Source organism: Podarcis vaucheri (genome assembly GCF_965113315.1).
Source record: "Podarcis vaucheri genome assembly, chromosome: 1".
Lineage (NCBI taxonomy): Eukaryota > Metazoa > Chordata > Lepidosauria > Squamata > Lacertidae > Podarcis > Podarcis vaucheri.
This window is the reverse complement of record NC_138759.1, coordinates 130,233,798-130,252,477: the sequence shown is the minus strand read 5'-3', so window position 1 is coordinate 130,252,477 and position 18,680 is coordinate 130,233,798. Positions and strand designations below refer to the sequence as shown.

Genomic DNA, 18,680 nt, shown 5'->3' with positions numbered 1-18,680 from the left:
CATTAAAAACCCATTTGTAATCACAATTGCACTATCAGAATAATCAGTCTGCGATTATCATTTGCCTGTATATATACATAAGGCTTAGTGTCCTGTTTCTATTTTAATTGTGGTGTTTTAAGCAAATGCAGAGGCACGTGGTAAATGATTTTTTGTTTTCTGTTTAGAAAAACCGGTTTTAAATAGCAGCACAATCTCCAGGGCAGGTTGCTAATTAACAAAGCTGGGATATTCAAAACTGCTGTTGAGCAGTACAAAAACGCCCTCCGTATTTTTTTTCCTTGTAGCATTGCAGTGGGGAAGAACATGCATGTCTGTGGCCAAGCAAGAGGGGATTGGGGAAAGTCAACAACAAAATGGCCCTGCCTCTCTGGTGTCAACAATGATCATTACTTTCCCTACATACTCTTGCACGGTGCTGCCAGATTTCGGGAAAATGCCATTTTTGCTGCTTTCAAAGCTCCGTTTAGTGTTCTCAAAGTGCAAGACTTTTCGTTGACATGCTAGGAAGTGGCACGAGGAACCTGGAATGCTTCTGTACAGGAGTATACAGAGAGGCCAGCAAAGTGTGTGGTTTCCTGGTATGGCCCATGCCACTGGGGTAGCACAGGACACAGACCTAGCAGTTACAGCGCAGGTGGGGAACCTGAAATCGCACACCCGTCATGTAACCCTAAGACAAACCACGACTACGAGAGAAGATGTCGAAATGGCAGTATTCTCCATAAGAACTGCAGCTGCTTCTCCTAAGGATAGTATTGCCCTACCCTTAAGCTAAGCCAGACATACACAAACTCGGCCCTCCAGGTGTTTTGGGACTACAATTCCCATCCTCCCTGACCACTGGTCCTGTTAGCTAGGGATGATGGGAGTTGTAGTCCCAAAACATCTGGAGGGCTGAGTCTGCCTATGCCTGAAACCAGGCTTCCATTCTCCAAATGGAAGCGTAGTTGCAGCCGTGAAAGGACTCAGTCCAAAAGCCCAACTCGGCTGCGGAGGGAAGTTCTACACAGATCGAAGATGGATAAATTTCCATTGACCCACCGCAGCAGCAGCCAACATGATGCCTTCAAGGCGTTGTCGGACTACAACTCCCATCACTCCTGCAACAGTGACCAGGTCTGATGGCAGTGCATCCAACGATATTGTGAGGCCACCATGTTGGCTTTCCTTCATTATTTTCTTCAAAAGGCAGAAGACTCATAAGTTACCCAGAGTTTTGCTGGGAGGCCTTCCAAATATCACTGGAGAAAGAACATGCATGTGAACAGTTCCCACAATTTCTCTAGTTTGCTCCCCTGAATTAGTCTTTGTTTACCAGCCTGACATTTCTTTATAGTTATTTTTTTTTTAAAAAAAATCCAAAATAACCATCAACACAATGCCCCCAAACAATACACTGTAGAAACCCACCCGTAACCGCATAATTACTTCACCTAGTTTTTTTTTAATTAAAAAAAGAAAAGGTGACTCATTCCAGAATATTCATCAATACTCCTTCACTTTTAAATCTTAATGAACCAGTTTCACATTCATAAATGTTTCAACGCTTTCAGATTATCTTTGGTATCGCTACAAAATCGACGGCTTTCATTTTAACTTGCTCCCACATGTATAAGCACATTCTCAATTTCAGCCCTGTGTGAAAACTGCTTTAATCCCTGAAATCCCAGTTGATCCCTATAATAAGCAGCAAAGTTATTTCCAATCAGAATTTCTACACACCCGAGCCAGATTTATTAAAACAAACCCACTAAATACTTTTTTTTAAATAACCTTTGTTAAAGAGCACAATACAAGAGCATTGATCCTTTAAATAAATAAATCAGAAGACATGGGGAAACCTGTGGCCTGCAGAGATGTTGCTGGACTAAAAACTCCTATCATCCTGGATCTTTGGCCGTGCTGACTGGGGTTGGGAGTTGAACAAAATCTGGCAGGCCAAAGGCTCTTCATCCCTGAAATAAATTACCCAATTTCCAAAGACATCTGCACAAAAGTCAAGGAATAAACTGAAAATTGCTTATATTTCGCATGTAGTTCAACATCTTTCCAACCTGGAAAGAAATCAGAGCAAAGTGATCCACTCACTTCAACCAGTTTTGCACAGTCCGTTGGAGCGTGATAATAAAATAACAACTTATTGACCGGTTCCATAAAAGACCGTGTTTTAAACGATGCTCTTCCAACAAGCAAGTTAGCAAAGCCCTACAACAACAACAACATCATCACCATCAACAACAACGTAAGACTTTGCCCTGGAGGTCAAAATTTCCCCATGCAAATTCAGATCTAAAACCAAGGCCTCTGGCTTTAACCATCAAAGAACGCTCTGGAATCCCAAGCAAACAGATCCTTCATCTCTCACCCAAAACTATGGCGCTCCATGTGTAAGAAACTGTGGCTCCCACTTGGCCCAAAGAAATAACGAAAATGCAGGTAGTGCTTAGATTCTCCCATTTATTTCTGCTGTATCTGAAATGTCCTTCAAAAAAGACACAGCCCTGTGCACAACCATCTCTTCCCCATTACCAAAGGATCCGCAACATTAGCACAGCGCTGATCACTTTTGGGAGTGTGCAGGTAGGTTTCAGCCTTGCACAACTCCCCGCTGCTGGAGACAGCATCTCCGCACACCACGCTAAGCACTGTTTGCATGCGCTGGACCCGGAATCGCCATCCCTTTGTGTAAAAATATGCTACCGTGCAAAAAGGACTGCAATTGCTGGATCAGGTGCCTAGATATTGCACGTTTTCTTTTCAGAATGACCCTACCTCTCAAGTTTAATTTGCAGTGGCATGTAACGGTTCAGAGTAGCAGGCCTGCTCCCCGTGTCTCCCAGGTCCACATTCGTTTTTAACGTACTGACAATCCAACGCACGACATCCAAACTGGACAACGGAGGCACCACCTGAAGAACAGTTCCCAGCTGATCGATAGGATTCTGACGTCAATTGCAGAATTCAACTGAAGGGCACAAGGAAAACTCTCCCCACCCCACAAGCGGAGTCTGAATAATTTTCATTTTTAGATTTCTGGAACTATAGAAGCTTTGGAGGGGAAAGAAGGAAGTGTGTTTGTCTTGTAACGGACAGGAAATTTAGAGGCATTGGTTAAGATTCAAAAGACTGCCCATGTCCTACTCAGTGTATTAAATTGGATATTCTGTTTCATTTTTGGGCAACACTCCCTGCTCTCCCAAGGCCATTTTTTAAACAACAAGCTAGTTCACAGAATGGGGCAGCGACAAACGAGCTATGCACATACCCATTTGCTTGTGCACAGGTAAATGAATTTACTGGATCACAACCTATATAAATATATATTATGTTACAGTCAATGTCAACGGTTTGGTGATGCCGACAGTCACATAACCCAGACAAATTTGGCAAGTGTTCATAAACTTTTATACCAGTGAATGCTGACCTCAGAATATTTGTCTGCATTCACTGGCATGTATGCAAAAGGCTTATAGAAATCAATTTTTCAGATATTCAGCAAACTTACCCATGATTGTCAGCATTAACCTGCGAATGTCAGTTAAGTATCAAACACACACATATATGTACAAACAAACATGTTTCACACAAATATACACATATAAACATATGAATGCATACATATCTCTCACAAACAATTCATTTGCTTAAATAATATCGAATCAGCTTATTTCGTCCAATTCTAACATATTAACACAATTACAAAAATGACAGGTGCTATAGGCTTATTCCCCATATCTGCCTGTGGAAACTGTGCTGTCGCTTCAAACGTAACTGAGCAAGCTGAAAGATACGATTGGAAAATAATCAGAAGATTAAATAAATGTGTGGAATTCCCCAAGAGGAGGCAGGAGCAGAAATCACATGGAATCTTGTGTGTTATATTCAGTCTCTCCTGATGAAATCTGGCTGATACGTTTGCTTGAACCCCACAACTTTCGGGAGAGCTGTCCCACACGCATCTGTTTCGGGTAATTGAGAGAAACAAAAAGAAGGGGAGGGAGCGGATAAGGGGAATAAATTAAATAAAAACTTCAGGAGATTCTGGAAAAGCACAGACAGCACAAGATATAGCGCGCGCACACGCACACACACAAAACAAAACATAATGGGCAATTTATTCCTAAAATAATTCAGCGCTTGGACAATTTTAGGGCACACAAATAAGCAAAGCAACATGGATGTCTGTCTTGTGCTTTCTGACTGTTATGGGGCCTTAATGTCAAGTGGTTTTATAAGAACTCTGTCTGGACTTCCTTTAAAATCAGGGGGGGAAATGGAATTTAGATCTCTGGCTTTGTGGTGGCAGTTTTTCGTTTGGTGTTTTTAATAAACACTGTTTTTAAAAGTCCAGTGTAAGAGAACAAAATCAGTTTTAAGGTTTTGCTAGGGAGTAAGTCTCATGGAACACAATGGGACTCACTTTCATTCCAAACAAGCAGAGGACATAAATGCACCTAGCAAAATGCTACGCTTTAGCAGGAAAACTAAAACGCTTGACCATGAATCAGAAAGAAGACGATTCTGCGCAGCAGCAGCAAAAAGATAATTCATTGCGCCAAATCTGTACACGTTTAAATTGCTCAGGTGAAATAATTAGTGCAAGAATCACTATTAAAAAAACATGTAAGGTATATTGACATAAATACATAAAAGTTAAAGCCTATGCTGACATATGTATGGCCCAATCATGCTGGTGAGGTTAAAGGCAGATCAGTATCTGTGGTCTCAACAGCACACACTAGACTGGAATCAGATATGCCCTTCTGCAAACAGATGTATCCCTTCACCGTTTGCAGAACAGGCTAAGATCCTGCAGAGATTTCCAGTCATGGAAGCAACTTTTGCTAATCCCTCCAAGCCCCCTCCAGTGTTCTGCCTTCCAGAGCAGCTTTTCGTGGGGCCCAGCGATTACCTAATCAATACAATATAACATAAGGAATACTTCTAGTACTGCAATACTTCTAATACTGCAATGTTTGGTTGCCTTTGACTTTGACAATGGCTCAGGCACAGGTTTAAGTTTGGACCAGAGGCAAGTGGTGCAAAACATTTCAGAAATCTGTGGAGTGCTCAAACCGTGTGACGCTTGAGATAGGAAAAAACCTGCAGATCTTCAGGAATCAATCGGAGATAGTTATCAGTTACTTCCTAGCATCTTCTGACAATGTTAGTCCAGAGGTTTGCTTGACTTAGGAATGCCCTATTAGGCATCACTGTGAAATTAGAAGGAATTCTTTCAAACCCGATGCAATGTGGCATTCTCCACTGGTCCACAAAGCTTATGTCAGCATCTTTCCTCAATGGCACCGAAATACTTTGGTGCAGTTGTGTTTAAAAAAAAAAGTTTGGTAAGACCCTGTTTTTATGCAGTGCCTGATGAACGCTATACAAGTGATACTTGCGTACAGCAGCTTAAGAACCACCACAGAACAAAATAGCAGCATTTGCCCTTTTCTTAACTCTTAACGGGCAAGGATAAGGTTGTGCTTTTAACTATAGCTTTCAAGGTCAAACCCAAATGCAGTAAAGCCAAAACAAAGAAAAATCCACAGGAGTTCATCCTTGTCTGTTCAGCGTTCTTCCGAAATCAAATTCCGTAACTTACAAACAGGAGTGGTGCATTAGTGCTTAGAATGAAATGTTAGACGGCGGGCAGCAATGTGCAAGTTCAGTTCAGACGGTTTCCCGATCTAGCAAGCAGCAGAAAGTTGTAATCTCAGCTATGGTAAAACCTCTATATTAGTCCACCTGATTCTGCCCCAGCTCCCCAATGTGCTGTTCCCTTCTACGCTCTCGTTTCCAGCAGAAGACCTTTTGGAAAGAAACGGCAAGAACATCTCGAAAACTATTTCTTCCCCTCGGAAAGCTCAAGCTTGCTCGGACGTTTGCCCTGCCAGAGAGGCGACCGCTTGCCCAGCTGGAAAGCAGAAATAAGCGAGCTGCCCACCGTTCGGTAGATAAAGTTCCTGAGGGTAGGTTTTACCTCTGCCGGCTTCCCGACACCGATGATGATCAACTTGCCGTCCTCGAGGCCCACCAGAATATGGCTGGACTCTTTGGTCACAGAGACACAGCGTATCGGCAGTCGCATGGCCAACGGGGAGCTGCTGGGGCTGAGGCTGAAATAAATGGAAACAGAACAGCCTGGTTAGCAACCCCTAGAAATGTGCCGAAGGTATATTTTAGATGAGGATGTCTGGATACAGGGAGAATATTGACATTGACTGGTAGGCCTTATGGTTGTGGGAGGTCCAACGTCAGAAAGGACGAAGATGGTTTCAAAGCAGGAGTGGGGAACCTTTTGACATATATTTGCAGATCTGTCACATATTTGCATATGTGACAACAGCAACTAGAACTCTATATGCACTGAAACGAAAAGAAGAGAAGCTTTCCTTTTTGGAATTATAGGGATAAAGGTAAAGGGACCCCTGACCATTAGGTCCAGTCATGGCCGACTCTGGGGTTGCGGCGCTCATCTCGCTCTATAGGCCGAGGGGGCCAGTGTGCAGCTTCCGGGTCATGTGGCCAGCATGACTAAGCCGCTTCTGGTGAACCAGAGCAGCGCATTTATTTCGGCGGCCCCGAGTACCGAGATTGTGGCTAAGCAAACGTCAACAGTTGGTTCACGGTTAAACTTTTAAGTCGAGAACCAAGGAACGCTGGGCAGTCAGCAGCCCCAGCTATGGAAGCAGCTTCAGTTGAAGTACCGTATTTTTCGCTCTATAAGACGCACCAGACCACAAGACGCACCTAGTTTTTGGAGGAGGAAATTAAGAAAAAAATAATTCTGAATCTCAGAAGCCAGAACAGTGAAACCAGCAATCCCTCTTGCTGTTCTGGCTTCTAGGATAGCTGTGCAGCCTGCATTCGCTCCATAAGACGCACACACATTTCCCAATCCTTTTAAGGGGGGGTGAGTCTTATAGAGCAAAAAATACGGTACTTCCTGCCCCTCCCAACCGTTCTCGTTACCTGTGGAGATCTCGTATCGATAGAAATCCCTGTAGGCTCCCCGTGATGATATATTCCCCAGCCACACACAGATCCGACACGTCCTCTTTCAGGCTCTCGGAGCCCAAATACCTTCCATTCACAGAATAGAGATGTAGTGCATTTTTATCCTGAGAAAAACAAAGCAGAATTGATTGCAGGAGACTGCATAATGAAGGCATTTCTTCAGAACAGAGGCAGATAAATACTGTGAGAAAGAAAGAGGCAGAGAGACAGAGAAAAGCAAAGCTTTTGCTCACACCAGCCTGCAGCAATTTTAAATTGTGCTTCTTTTTTATAAACATAATTTTGATTCATTTTCTGTTTTAGAATTTCAAATAAACGTTTTACATCCTTAAGGTATCAATGACTTCCCTTCTTCTCTTTCCATGGTTCATTCTGCATATCTTATATCCCTGCATATTTTACAAAAACTGTACCAATCGGTTTTCCATTATTACATCCATCAAAAGTTATTTACACTGGTGAATTTATCTTAATGCTGTCGGTGTTTTCAGCTGTACACAATTATTTTCCATATATTCATTAAACACTTCCCTTTCTTCTTTAAACGTATGTTCTTCTTGTTTTCTTATTCTATATGTTAAGTCTGCAAGTTGTGCATATTCTGTCAACTTAAGTTGCCAATTTTTCTGGGTTGGGACTTCGCTCATTTTCTATTTGGGGGCTAACAAAACTCAGGCCGCAGCTGTTGCATACATAAATCACCTTTTCTGACACCTGGGAATTTTACTCTGAGTTATCCCCAACAGAAAGGACCCTGTTTTTTGGGAAAATAATTTGAAACATTTTTTTCCAATTCATTATAAATCATTTGCCAATACTCTTTTACCTTTTTACATGTCCACCACATATGAAAGAGCATTATGCTTCTTGACAATTACGTGGGAATGAGGTGTATTCTGCCACCAACACATGGATAATGTTTCAGACAATGCAGTAAACACTGACTTATCCTTTACATCAGGATTTCCCAAACCTGGGTCTCCAGCTGTTTTTGGACTACAACTCCCATGATCCCTAGCTAGCAGAACCAGTGGTCAGTGATGATGGGAATAGTAGTCCAAAAACAGTGGGGGACCCAAGTTTGGGAAACTCTGTTTTATAGGAATGAGTCCAGAGGAGGGCAACCAAAATGGTCAAAGGCCTGGAAACGATGCCTTATGAGGAACGCCTAAGGGAGCTGGGCATGTTTAGCCTGGAGAAGAGGAGGTTAAGGGGTGATATGATAGCCATGTTCAAATATATAAAAGGATGTCACATAGAGGAGGGAGAAAGGTTGTTTTCTGCTGCTCCAGAGAAGCGGACACGGAGCAATGGATCCAAACTACAAGAAAGAAGATTCCACCTAAAAATTAGGAAGAACTTCCTGACAGTAAGAGCTGTTTGACAGTGGAATTTGCTGCCAAGGAGTGTGGTGGAGTCTCCTTTTTTGGAGGTCTTTAAGCAGAGGCTTGACAACCATATGTCAGGAGTGCTCTGATGGTGTTTCCTGCTTGGCAGGGGGTTGGACTCGATGGCCCTTGTGGTCTCTTCCAACTCTATGATTCTATGATTCTATGAGTCAACCCTCCACCTTCTTCTGGCTCATGTGCTTGCCAGCTCCCCTTTCCTTCTCTGAGGAGGCGTTTAGAAGCTTCTATTTTGAGGAGATAACAGAAGTCACTGGGTTAAAGCTGACCAAAAGCCCAGAGGTAGCATCATCATCAATTGACGATGGGCTAGAAGGTTCGCAGGCTATGAAGGACCTGCTCACAAATTTACTGACAGCTGCACGAATTATTATAGCCAGGAAGTGGAAGGGGCAAGCAGAGTATAAAATGGAAGAATGGTATAAAGAGGTGTGGGATATAGCTATTAACAATAAATTAGCATGTGCCATTAAGGTACGACGGAGCATATGCAGGAGAAATTATTCTGAGGAGATATGGAGTGTGTTTGTAGAATTTGTACTGTTAAAACAGAAAAGGGGTCAAACCATCGAAAGAGGTGTTGAAATTTTGGGAGGTTAGATAGTTACAATGGAATGATCTCGGAGGTGGGGTGTACATTTTTATTCTTATTTATTTATTATTATTACTTTGTCAAAGTAAAATAAAAATAAATAAAAAAGAAGCTTTTATTTCAGTTTAGAGCTACTGCAGTTTGGTGTGTGATCCAAGCCACAAATGGTACAGTGGTGCCTCGCAAGATGAAAAGAATCCGTTCTGTGATTCTCTTCGTCTAGCGGTTTTTTCGTCTTGCGAACCAAGCCCATTGACGGATTAGCGGCTTTTAGCGGCTTATCGGATCAGCTGATAAGCGGCTTAGCGGCTTAGAAAAAGGGAGGGAACCGCAGGAACTCGCAAGACATTTTCGTCTTGCGAAGCAAGCCCATAGGAGATTCGTTTTGTGAAGCACCTCCAAAACGGAAAACTCTTTCGTCTAGCGAGTTTTCCGTCTTGCGAGGCATTCGTCTTGCGGGGCACCACTATAGTTAATCTTAACCACGCTTCGTTAAAAACAAGCCAACTTAGAATCATGGGGAAGGGATCCTGCGAATCATTGAGTCCAACTCCCTGCAGTGCAGAGATCTTGTCTAAAGCATCCATGACAGATGGCCAGCCAACCTCTGCTTAAAAACTTCCCTGTGAAGGAGAGCCCATCACTTTCCAAGGGAGTTCCACTGTCGGAACAGCTCTTACGACCGGAAAGTTCTTCCTGGTGCGGTTGGCTTGTTTTAAACAAGACACGGTTAAGAACAACGTAAGCCTGTCAAGGTTCAGCCAACACACCTGTCTGCAATTCATTGGCAGTTTCTGTTTCAGAACTCCTTTCTGTGGTGATTTATTGTGACATCTGAAGGAGCCATTTTGCAACTGGGCGCAGGCACGAGCGTGTCTGATTTAGCAACTGCTTCAACTCTTTTTGGAGGCAGCCAAATAATGAGTAGGCCATGTTGGAGGTATACTTGTTAAATAATAATAATAATAATAATAATAATAATAATAATAATAATAATAATATTTGTATCCCGCCCTCCCCGGCCAAGGCCAGGCTCAGAGCGGCTAACGTCATAAAAACAACACAATACGCATAAAAACAGACATCGGTTAATTAAAATACATCTTAAAATTAATTCAGACAAGTTAAAATCTGGGCAGGTGGCAATTATAAGGGTGGAACTGAGAGTGTTTAATAATTGCCAGGACCAACTGTTTCCACTGATCATACAAGGACCTGTGAGTGGGTTGGGGGCCTCCTTTGGGCTTGTTTTATACAAAAGAAAGTAAGTCAAACTGCATCCTGCCCAAAGGCCAGGCAGAACAGCTCCGTCACATAGCGATGTGGTGGTTTTAAAGGTTACGTTCTTACATAAATAAATAAGGTTTAATTTGTGCTAGGTGTGCTACACACTGGTGGGAGAATCTGAGCTTAAGAAAGAAGGATATTATTATTATTATTATTATTATCATCATCATCATTATTACAGTCGTACCTTGGAAGTCAAACGGAATCTGTTCTAGAAGTCCGTTCTTCCAAAATGTTTGGAAACCAAATCACAGGTTCTGATTGGCTGCAGGGAGCTCCTGCAGCCAACCAGAAGCCGTGGAAGCCCCTTCAGACATTCGGGTTCCATAAGAACATTCACAAACCGGAACAATCACTTTGCGGCATTCAGGACCCAAAACGTTTGAGTTCCAGGACATTTGACAACCAAGGTATGACTGTATTATTTAATCCAAAGGTATCAGGATGATTCACATTACAGTCATACCTCAGGTTGAAGTAGCTTTGGGATGAATATTTTCAGGTTGCACTCCGCGGCAACCCAGAAGTAATGGAGCACGTTACTTCTGGCTTTCGCCGCTCGCACATGCGCAGGTGCTCAAAATGACGTCACACACATACGCAGAAGCGGCGAAATACGACCCACGCAGTTGCGTGTTACGTTTACTTCAGGATGCGAATGGGGCTCCGGAACGGATCCCGTTCGTATCCAGAGGTACCACTGTATAAAAATAGGTTAGGAGGGGGCAATATGGGGGGGTGGGGAGGGAAGGTAAGAATTGGCCTAAGAGTGCCCAGTTGACATAAGAAGTACCACTGACTCCCTCTCCAATCCCCCCCCCCACCCTGGAAGCAAAATAAAACAAAGACACATGCTTTTAAGCCTTTGTGAGTCTGGCTGTCCCCATACCTTGAGAGTTGTCTTTCCTTCTACACTGGTGTGGACGACTATATGTCCTTCCCAGGAGATGGCGAGATTTGGGACAGTGAGCGAGAGAGCTCTCTCACAGGGCGGCCGCAGAGTCTTCACGTACTGACCTTTCCGAATCGTATGCACAATCACAGTGCCGTCCTGTTCAGAAGGGAGAAAGAAAAAAACCACGCATTCAAAAAGTGTTCTAAGACAACAAACAACAACAACTAATAATAACAACAACAATAAATAAATAAATAAATAAATAAATAAATAAATAAATAAATAAATAAATATTTATACCCCGCCCATCTGGGCGGCTCCCAACAGAATATTAAAAGCATAATAAAACATCAAACATTAAAAACTTCCCTAAACAGGGATGCCTTCAGATGTCTTCTAAAAGTCAGGTAGTTGTTTATTTCCTTGAAACTGGATGGGAGGGCGTTCCACAGGGCGGGCGCCACTACCAAGAAGGCCCTCTGCCTGGTTCCCTGTAACTTGGCTTCTCGCAGGGAGGGAACCGCCAGAAGGCCCTCGGTGCTGGACCTCAGTGTCCGGGTAGAATGATGGGGGTGGAGGCACTCCTTCAGGTTTCAATTTATTTTTTTAGCATATGTGGAACCATGTGAAGCATTCTGCATGGCAGCAGTACGGGCAGGGGTGTTTTAAAACTCGGTTTAAAACAGGGGTGTTTTGAACTGAGAATCCCAGTGATGAGAGCAGCTCTGTTAGAAATAGAGCGACACACACACACAAAAGACACAGAGGGGAGGCAGTGTAGGCTGGTCCAATAATGGGGTACAGCCCCACCATCCTTAGCGTGCCCCTGCCCATGGACCTGTCTGCCCTCCTGCCTTACTTATAACTGGTCCAGGGGGCGGCATCCTTTCTCAGCAGTCTCAGCCCTTGGAGAACACAACAGTGTGGAAGATGGGGACAAAATCAGCATCAGTTGCCTTTCCCCATCTTCTGCTCTGGCTCCACCTAAGGTAAAGGTAAAGGTACCCCTGCTCATACGGGCCAGTCGTGACCGACTCTGGGGTTGCGCGCCCATCTCGCTTAAGAGGCCGGGGGCCAGCGCTGTCTGGAGACACTTCCGGGTCACGTGGCCAGCGTGACAAAGCTGCTCTGGCGAGCCAGCACCAGCGCAGCACACGGAAACGCCGTTTACCTTCCCGCTATAAAGCGGTACCTATTTATCTACTTGCACTTAAGGGTGCTTTTGAACTGCTAGGTGGGCAGGAGCTGGGACCGAAAGACGGGAGCTCACCCTGCCGCGGGGATTCGAATCGCCAACCATATGATGGGCAAGTCCTAGGCGCTGAGGTTTTACCCACAGCGCCACCCGCGTCCTTTCTGGGTCCACCTATACAGTATCAATTAATTGCTTGGCTTATCATTTGACAGGTTTGGGGCCGTTTTGGGTTTTCCCTGATCTGCAATGTGTGTGCATGTTTTAATTCTATATTTCTATTTCATCAGATACACCAGGTTTCCTTCTCCACCCTTCACTTTAAAAGAAAGGAGGAGGAGAAGGAACGATTTTGGAAATAAATATGAAAGCAAAAGCAAAAAACAAAATCCTAAGACCCAATGCCAAGGACATCACATACATTTACTTACACACACACACACACACACACACACACACTGCTATTTTAAAAATTCATTTAAACAACCTTAAAATATCAATGACTTCCCTTCTTCTCTTTCCATGGTTCATTTTGCATAACATAAATCCCTGCATATTTTATATAAACTAAACCATTCAGCATTCCATTATTACATCCATCAAAACTGTTTGAATTTATCTTAATGCTGCCAACGTTTTCAAACGTACACAATTTCCCCCCATATATTCAATAAACATTTCCCAATCTTCTTTAAACGTTCCTTCCCTTTAAAGAAGGACGTCACATTTTGAACATGCAACTGTACAATCCTGTACATATGTACTCAGAATTAAGTCTCGCTGTGTTCATTGGGACTTATTCCCAGAATAAGTCTGCCTAGCAGCAGTGCAGCCTAAAAACACAACTCGCGAGCGTAAATGGAAGGGGCAACAACGAAGCACATAAATGAGGTCGCCCAAGACTTGAGAATTAAATCACGGGACAGTTATTTGCTTTCAGTGTAGTTGGGGAAATAGCAAGCAAACTCACCCTGCCCCCTGACACAGCCATGTCCAGTTCTGTACTGATGCCAACACAAGAAACTTCATTGGTATGTCCATACAGAATCTGCAAAGGTTTAGGTGCCAGGCCTACAGGCACGCCTCCCTGGTATAAATAAAAATAATACAGATTTTAACCATACAGAAGGCCCTTTCAAAACATCAGTGCGCTTAGTCAAACAGTTATTTCTAAATCAGTGGTTCCTTTTGCTTTTCTCGTGGCATAACGAAGCAATTTCTCACAAAACCAATGTACAGAAAATCCTTGCAACATAAAATCCTGGTAGAGTCATGTTTTGAAGCTATGGTTTTCCCAGTAGTGATGTATGGAAGTGAGAACTGGACCATAAAGAAGGCTGATCGCCAAAGAATTGATGCTTTTGAATTATGGTGCTGGAGGAGACTCTTGAGAGTCCAATGGACTGCAAGAAGATCAGACCTAACCATTCTTAAGGAAATCAGCCCTGAGTGCTCACTGGAAGGACAGATCCTGAAGCTGAGGCGCCAATACTTTGGCCACCTCATGAGAAGAGAAGACTCCCTGGAAAAGACCCTGATGTTGGGAAAGATGGAGGGCACAAGGAGAAGGGGACGAGAGAGGACGAGATGGTTGGACAGTGTTCTCGAAGCTACCAGCATGACTGTGACCAAACTGCGGGAGGCAGTGGAAGACAGGAGTGCCTGGCGAGCTCTGGTCCATGGGGTCACGAAGAGTCGGACATGACTAAATGACTAAACAACAACAACTGCTGGTATATACAGTGGAACCTCTATTTGCGACCATAATCCATTCCAGAGATCCGCCTGGAGGTCAAAACAGGTCGCTGGGAGAGGCGCCGTTGTGCGCATGGCGACCGCTGCTTCTGCGCATGCGCGAACTGCAGCCCACCCGCAGGTTACTTCCGGGTTTGCCGTGGTCGCGACTTGGAACAACCATAAGAAGAGGCGATGGTAAATAGAGGTTCGACTGTATGCACAAAATGCAAGTCCAGTCACATTTGAATGTACAGCCACAGACCCGTTAATACAAAACCATACACACCAAAATACCTTGGCAAGTGTTTTGTCCAATGCTTGAAGGAAAGGAGGAAGCTGCAAGATATGAATTTCTTATCTGACTAAGGGCAGAGTTATGTGTGCTTAATTCTCCTCTGCAAAGCCTATCATTACAGAAGCTCTTTTAAAGAAACATACCCCTCCTCTCCAAGCTGAGCTCTGAAATTATAAGTAAGCTCAGCTGGATCAAAACGATGGGAAGAGACCACCTAGAGAGTAGAATCAGGTGGGTGCAGGAGAAGGCCTTAAGCATCCGCATTATGGACCAAAGTAGACATGGCATTCAGTATGTTTCCCTGCAGCATCAAAGTGACTGGTTAAACTCCCCTTCCCTACCTGGACTCAGCTAAGGTAAAGGTAAAGGGACCCCTGACCATTAGGTCCAGTCGTGACCGACTCTGGGGTTGCGGCGCTCATCTCGCTTTACTGGCCAAAGGAGCCAATACAGCTTCCGGGTCATGTGGCCAGCATGACTAAGCCGCTTCTGGCGAACCAGAGCAGCGCACGGAAATGCCGTTTACCTTCCCGCCGGAGCGGTACCTATTTATCTACTTGCACTTTGAGGTGCTTTCGAACTGCTAGGTTGGCAGGAGCAGGGACCGAGCAACGGGAGCTCACCCCGTCGCGGGGATTCGAACCGTCGACCTTCTGATCGGCAAGTCCTAGGCTCTGTGGTTTAACCCACAGTGCCACCCGCGTCCCCTGGACTCAGCTATACAGCTGCAAATAAAATGTTTCAAGTGTGTTGTAAAGTGCAATATACAAATGTGACACTAGAGGGCGACAGTGGGCTATGGCAAATTCAATGTATTTCTTTCAAAATGTTTTTCACAGCGTTTTTTGTATGTGTGTAGATTCCACCCCTGTGGCAAAAAGGCCATTGACAAGCCCTCCTCCTACACCAGCAGCTTCTAGTTTGCATTTTAGAAAATATGAAGTCTAACTTTGCCCACAAGTTGTCTTGATAGATGTAGGTTTGGGGAGGGCTGTAGCTCATTGCAGAAAATTTGTTCTTTATGCAGAAGGTCCTAAATTCAATCCCTGGTGTCCTCAGGTAGGGCTGGGAATACCTGAAACCCTGGGGAATCACTGTTAAGTCACTATACACCATAATATGCTGGAGGAACCAATGCTGTGACTCTGTGTAACATAGATCCCTATGAACAAAACAGTGTGGTTTTGCCCTTAGGCCCAGGGGAATCACTCGTTTTCTCTGTGAAAAGGTGATTTAAAATAAAATAGATCATCATTTTAAAAAATCAACGCAGCCTTGTGAAGCGGCTACCACACTCCTAAAAAAACTGGAGTACTCAGAATGGGGTAAACTATTTTAAAGTGGGGGTTTAAATATCAGTAAAACTACGACTCTGTGATATAAACGATGTGTTGTTTTCTGTTGATTGTTTCTCTATCGACTTCCTTGAGGCTGGAGGAAGAAGGGAATATCGGAATCTTGAATAAAAATAAACAAAGGAACTGTGAGTCACGCTCTTTAAGGGATTCTTCAGACCCAATTCCAAATATAGGGCAGCAGGCAACATTTTGTCACATTTAAAACTGCTTGTTCCTTGCAGGAAGAATCAAAAGTGTGAACAAGAGATTTGCACCTTCAATGTGCAGCAGTATGCTCTGAGGAGTTAACAGCCAATATTAAGAAAGAGGTTTTTTGGCACCTTAACATGAGCTTTCAGGCACCAGAGCCGACTTTGTCAGCAGTTATCCCAATGGCTTGCTGGCAGACGTCCATCGCAGATCCCCAAGTTGCTCCTGTACATTTCGCACATTCTTCCATAATTCAGCAACCACAGAAAGCATGAGTTGGCTCTTAAGACGATCACACCTCAAGGTCACAACACTTCTCCCCCCCCCCCCTTGCTGCTTCCTAACCCACCGCTGGTTGCCTTCATCGGCCTTCCAAAGCTAACTTACCTGCTGAACAACTTGCCATATCATACAAGTGGTGTCCCTCGAGCCGGAAATTAAATGGATTCCACAGAAATCCATAGCCAGGCATGTCACTATATCTGAACAGAGAAGGAAAGCGATTAGCTGAGGACAGCAAGATACGTTCCCAATTTTCAAAATGTAATTTAAAAGGGACTGCGGCGTGCCAGCTTCTACAAAAACAGGTGTGTGGTTCTACGCTCCAAAGCAGCCAGCTGGAAGAATGGTTTAACGGCAAGTGAAGGGTGTCAGCCAGACTCTAAATAAGAAATGATGTTCGTATCCGAGGAAATGAGGACGATCAGGAGTGGAAATGATGATGGAACAGGAGTGGTAAACCTGATTGTATTATTGTATTAATATTATATTGTATTGTATTGTATTGTATTGTATTGTATTAAATTGAATTATGTATTTTTCACTCTATAAGATGCACCAGACCACAAGACGCACCTAGTTTTTGGAGGAGGAAAACAAGAAAAAAAATATTCTGAATCTCAGAAGCCAGAACTGCAAGAGGGATCGCTGCGCAGCAAAAGCAGCGATCCCTCTTGCAGTTCTGGCTTCTGGGATAGCTGCGCAGCCTGCATTCGCTCCATAAAACGCACACACATTTCCCCTTTCTTTTTAGGAGGGGAAAAATGAGTCTTATAGAGCAAAAAATACGGTAATTTAATTTGGTTTGAGTTGATTTGTAATAATTTGGAAAATCAATAAAAATAAATTGGGCGGGGGGGGGGGAGAGAGAAAACAGGGAGACCAATGTCTTGGTGGGTTATCTGGGCTCCGAATCATCCAATGAGATTAGCAAGATCACTTTGGGAAGCAGAACTACTATTGCACCAAAGCAGCAGAGATAGCTTTAATTCTCTGCACCAGGGGGGAAGGGGGAATCTATTCCATAAGGGACTTCCTTTTGCATTTCTAGTTTGTACATGACTCTTGCTAATAGATCAAAGCAACATACTGAAGTACCCATCTCTCCCTCTCATAGCCGTCAACCGTCCCTTATTTGGCGGGAAAGTCCCTTATCCCAGTGCCATGTCCCGCTGCTGTCCCGGATTGATGATGGCCCTTAAATTTCCCAGGTTTCAAAGGAAGCAGCTCCTCTCCCTTCCTCCCTGCCGGCCAGGAAGGAGGGAGGCTCCAACTGTGTTGCTTGGCTGCGTTGCTCACCCAATAAGGAGTCTAAGAACGACTGGGGGGTGGAGCTTGCATGCCCTGTTCCGATCAAATCGGCCGCGTTGCCTGGGGACTCGCCTTTGCTCAGCGCTTCCCAGCGGAGAGGTGACGGTAGTTTTCCTTGCTGCATCCCCTTTGCCGGGTTGCTGCGCTGTGGGAACCACCACTTGAGGCTTCGTTTGGCTGTTGGCTGGGCTTTCTGCCTTTGGCTCGGAGGGGCTCAGAAGTCGAACATACCTGTGCTCTGAAAATCCCTTATTTTGGCTGCTGATCCCTTATTTCCGAGGCTGCTGGCCCCTTATTTTCAAATCTGTAAGTTGACAGCTATGCTCCCTCTCCCACCCCCCGTTATCAGAAATGACTTACCCATGTGCCTAATATGCTGTGCCATCAATTTCCCCTTCGTGAGTGACGTCACTCTGATGCTGTTGTCCCAATGGCCTCCACTAAATAGCAGCTTTGCATCGTGAGATGCTACAAACAACTTGGGTGTAATCTCCAGTCCTGGCGCAAAAGGACCACTCATGCTTCGTTGTGTTCTGCAAACAATTGGTGACGTTAAGGTCTGTGTTGCCTATTTAAAGGCATTAATTTCCGCTACCTACAATGCTCAGCCCATAATTTCAAGATAAATATAAGTTCATTAAACTCACCCGCACAAATACAGAAAACGAAATAAAGTTAAGCAAAAGACAGGGAAGCAATTCGTAATTTATCTAAGTTCCCAAAGCTCATTGTGTATATTTAATCTCAGTAATGAGCGTAATTATTCTCATACTAAAGGTAAAGGGACCCCTGACCATTAGGTCCAGTCGTGGCCGACTCTGGGGTTGCGGCGCTCATCTCGCTTTATTGGGCGAGGGAGCCGACGTACAGCTTCCGGGTCATGTGGCCGGCATGACTAAGCCGCTTCTGGCGAACCAGAGCAGCGCACAGAAACGACATTTACCTTCCCGCCGGAGTGGTACCTATTTATCTACTTGCACTTTGACATGCTTTCGAACTGCTAGGTTGGGAGGAGAAGGGACCGAGCAACGGAATCTCACCCTGTCGTGGGGATTCGAACCGCCAACCTTCTGATCGGCAAGTCCTAGGCTCTGTGGTTTAACCCACAGCACCACC

General features: G+C 44.3%; 1 protein-coding gene across 3 annotated transcripts in view; it reads right to left on the bottom strand.

Moving 5' to 3' along the window:
- Positions 1–1,751: 1,751 nt before the first annotated feature.
- NBEAL1 (neurobeachin like 1) overlaps positions 1,752–18,680 on the bottom strand; it is a 137,320-nt gene continuing 120,391 nt past the window's right edge. For 2 of the 3 annotated variants that reach the window (XM_082221222.1, XM_082221223.1), the window contains 7 exons: positions 17,925–18,097; positions 16,362–16,456; positions 13,366–13,482; positions 11,198–11,359; positions 6,979–7,127; positions 5,987–6,122; positions 1,752–3,962 (listed from right to left, as the gene is read on the bottom strand). In XM_082221222.1, coding sequence (XP_082077348.1) covers positions 3,861–3,962; positions 5,987–6,122; positions 6,979–7,127; positions 11,198–11,359; positions 13,366–13,482; positions 16,362–16,456; positions 17,925–18,097 — 934 coding nt within the window. In that variant the 3' untranslated portion in view covers positions 1,752–3,860. The remainder of the gene's footprint in view (positions 3,963–5,986; positions 6,123–6,978; positions 7,128–11,197; positions 11,360–13,365; positions 13,483–16,361; positions 16,457–17,924; positions 18,098–18,680) is intronic. The other variant, XR_014219356.1, reaches the window with a different exon arrangement.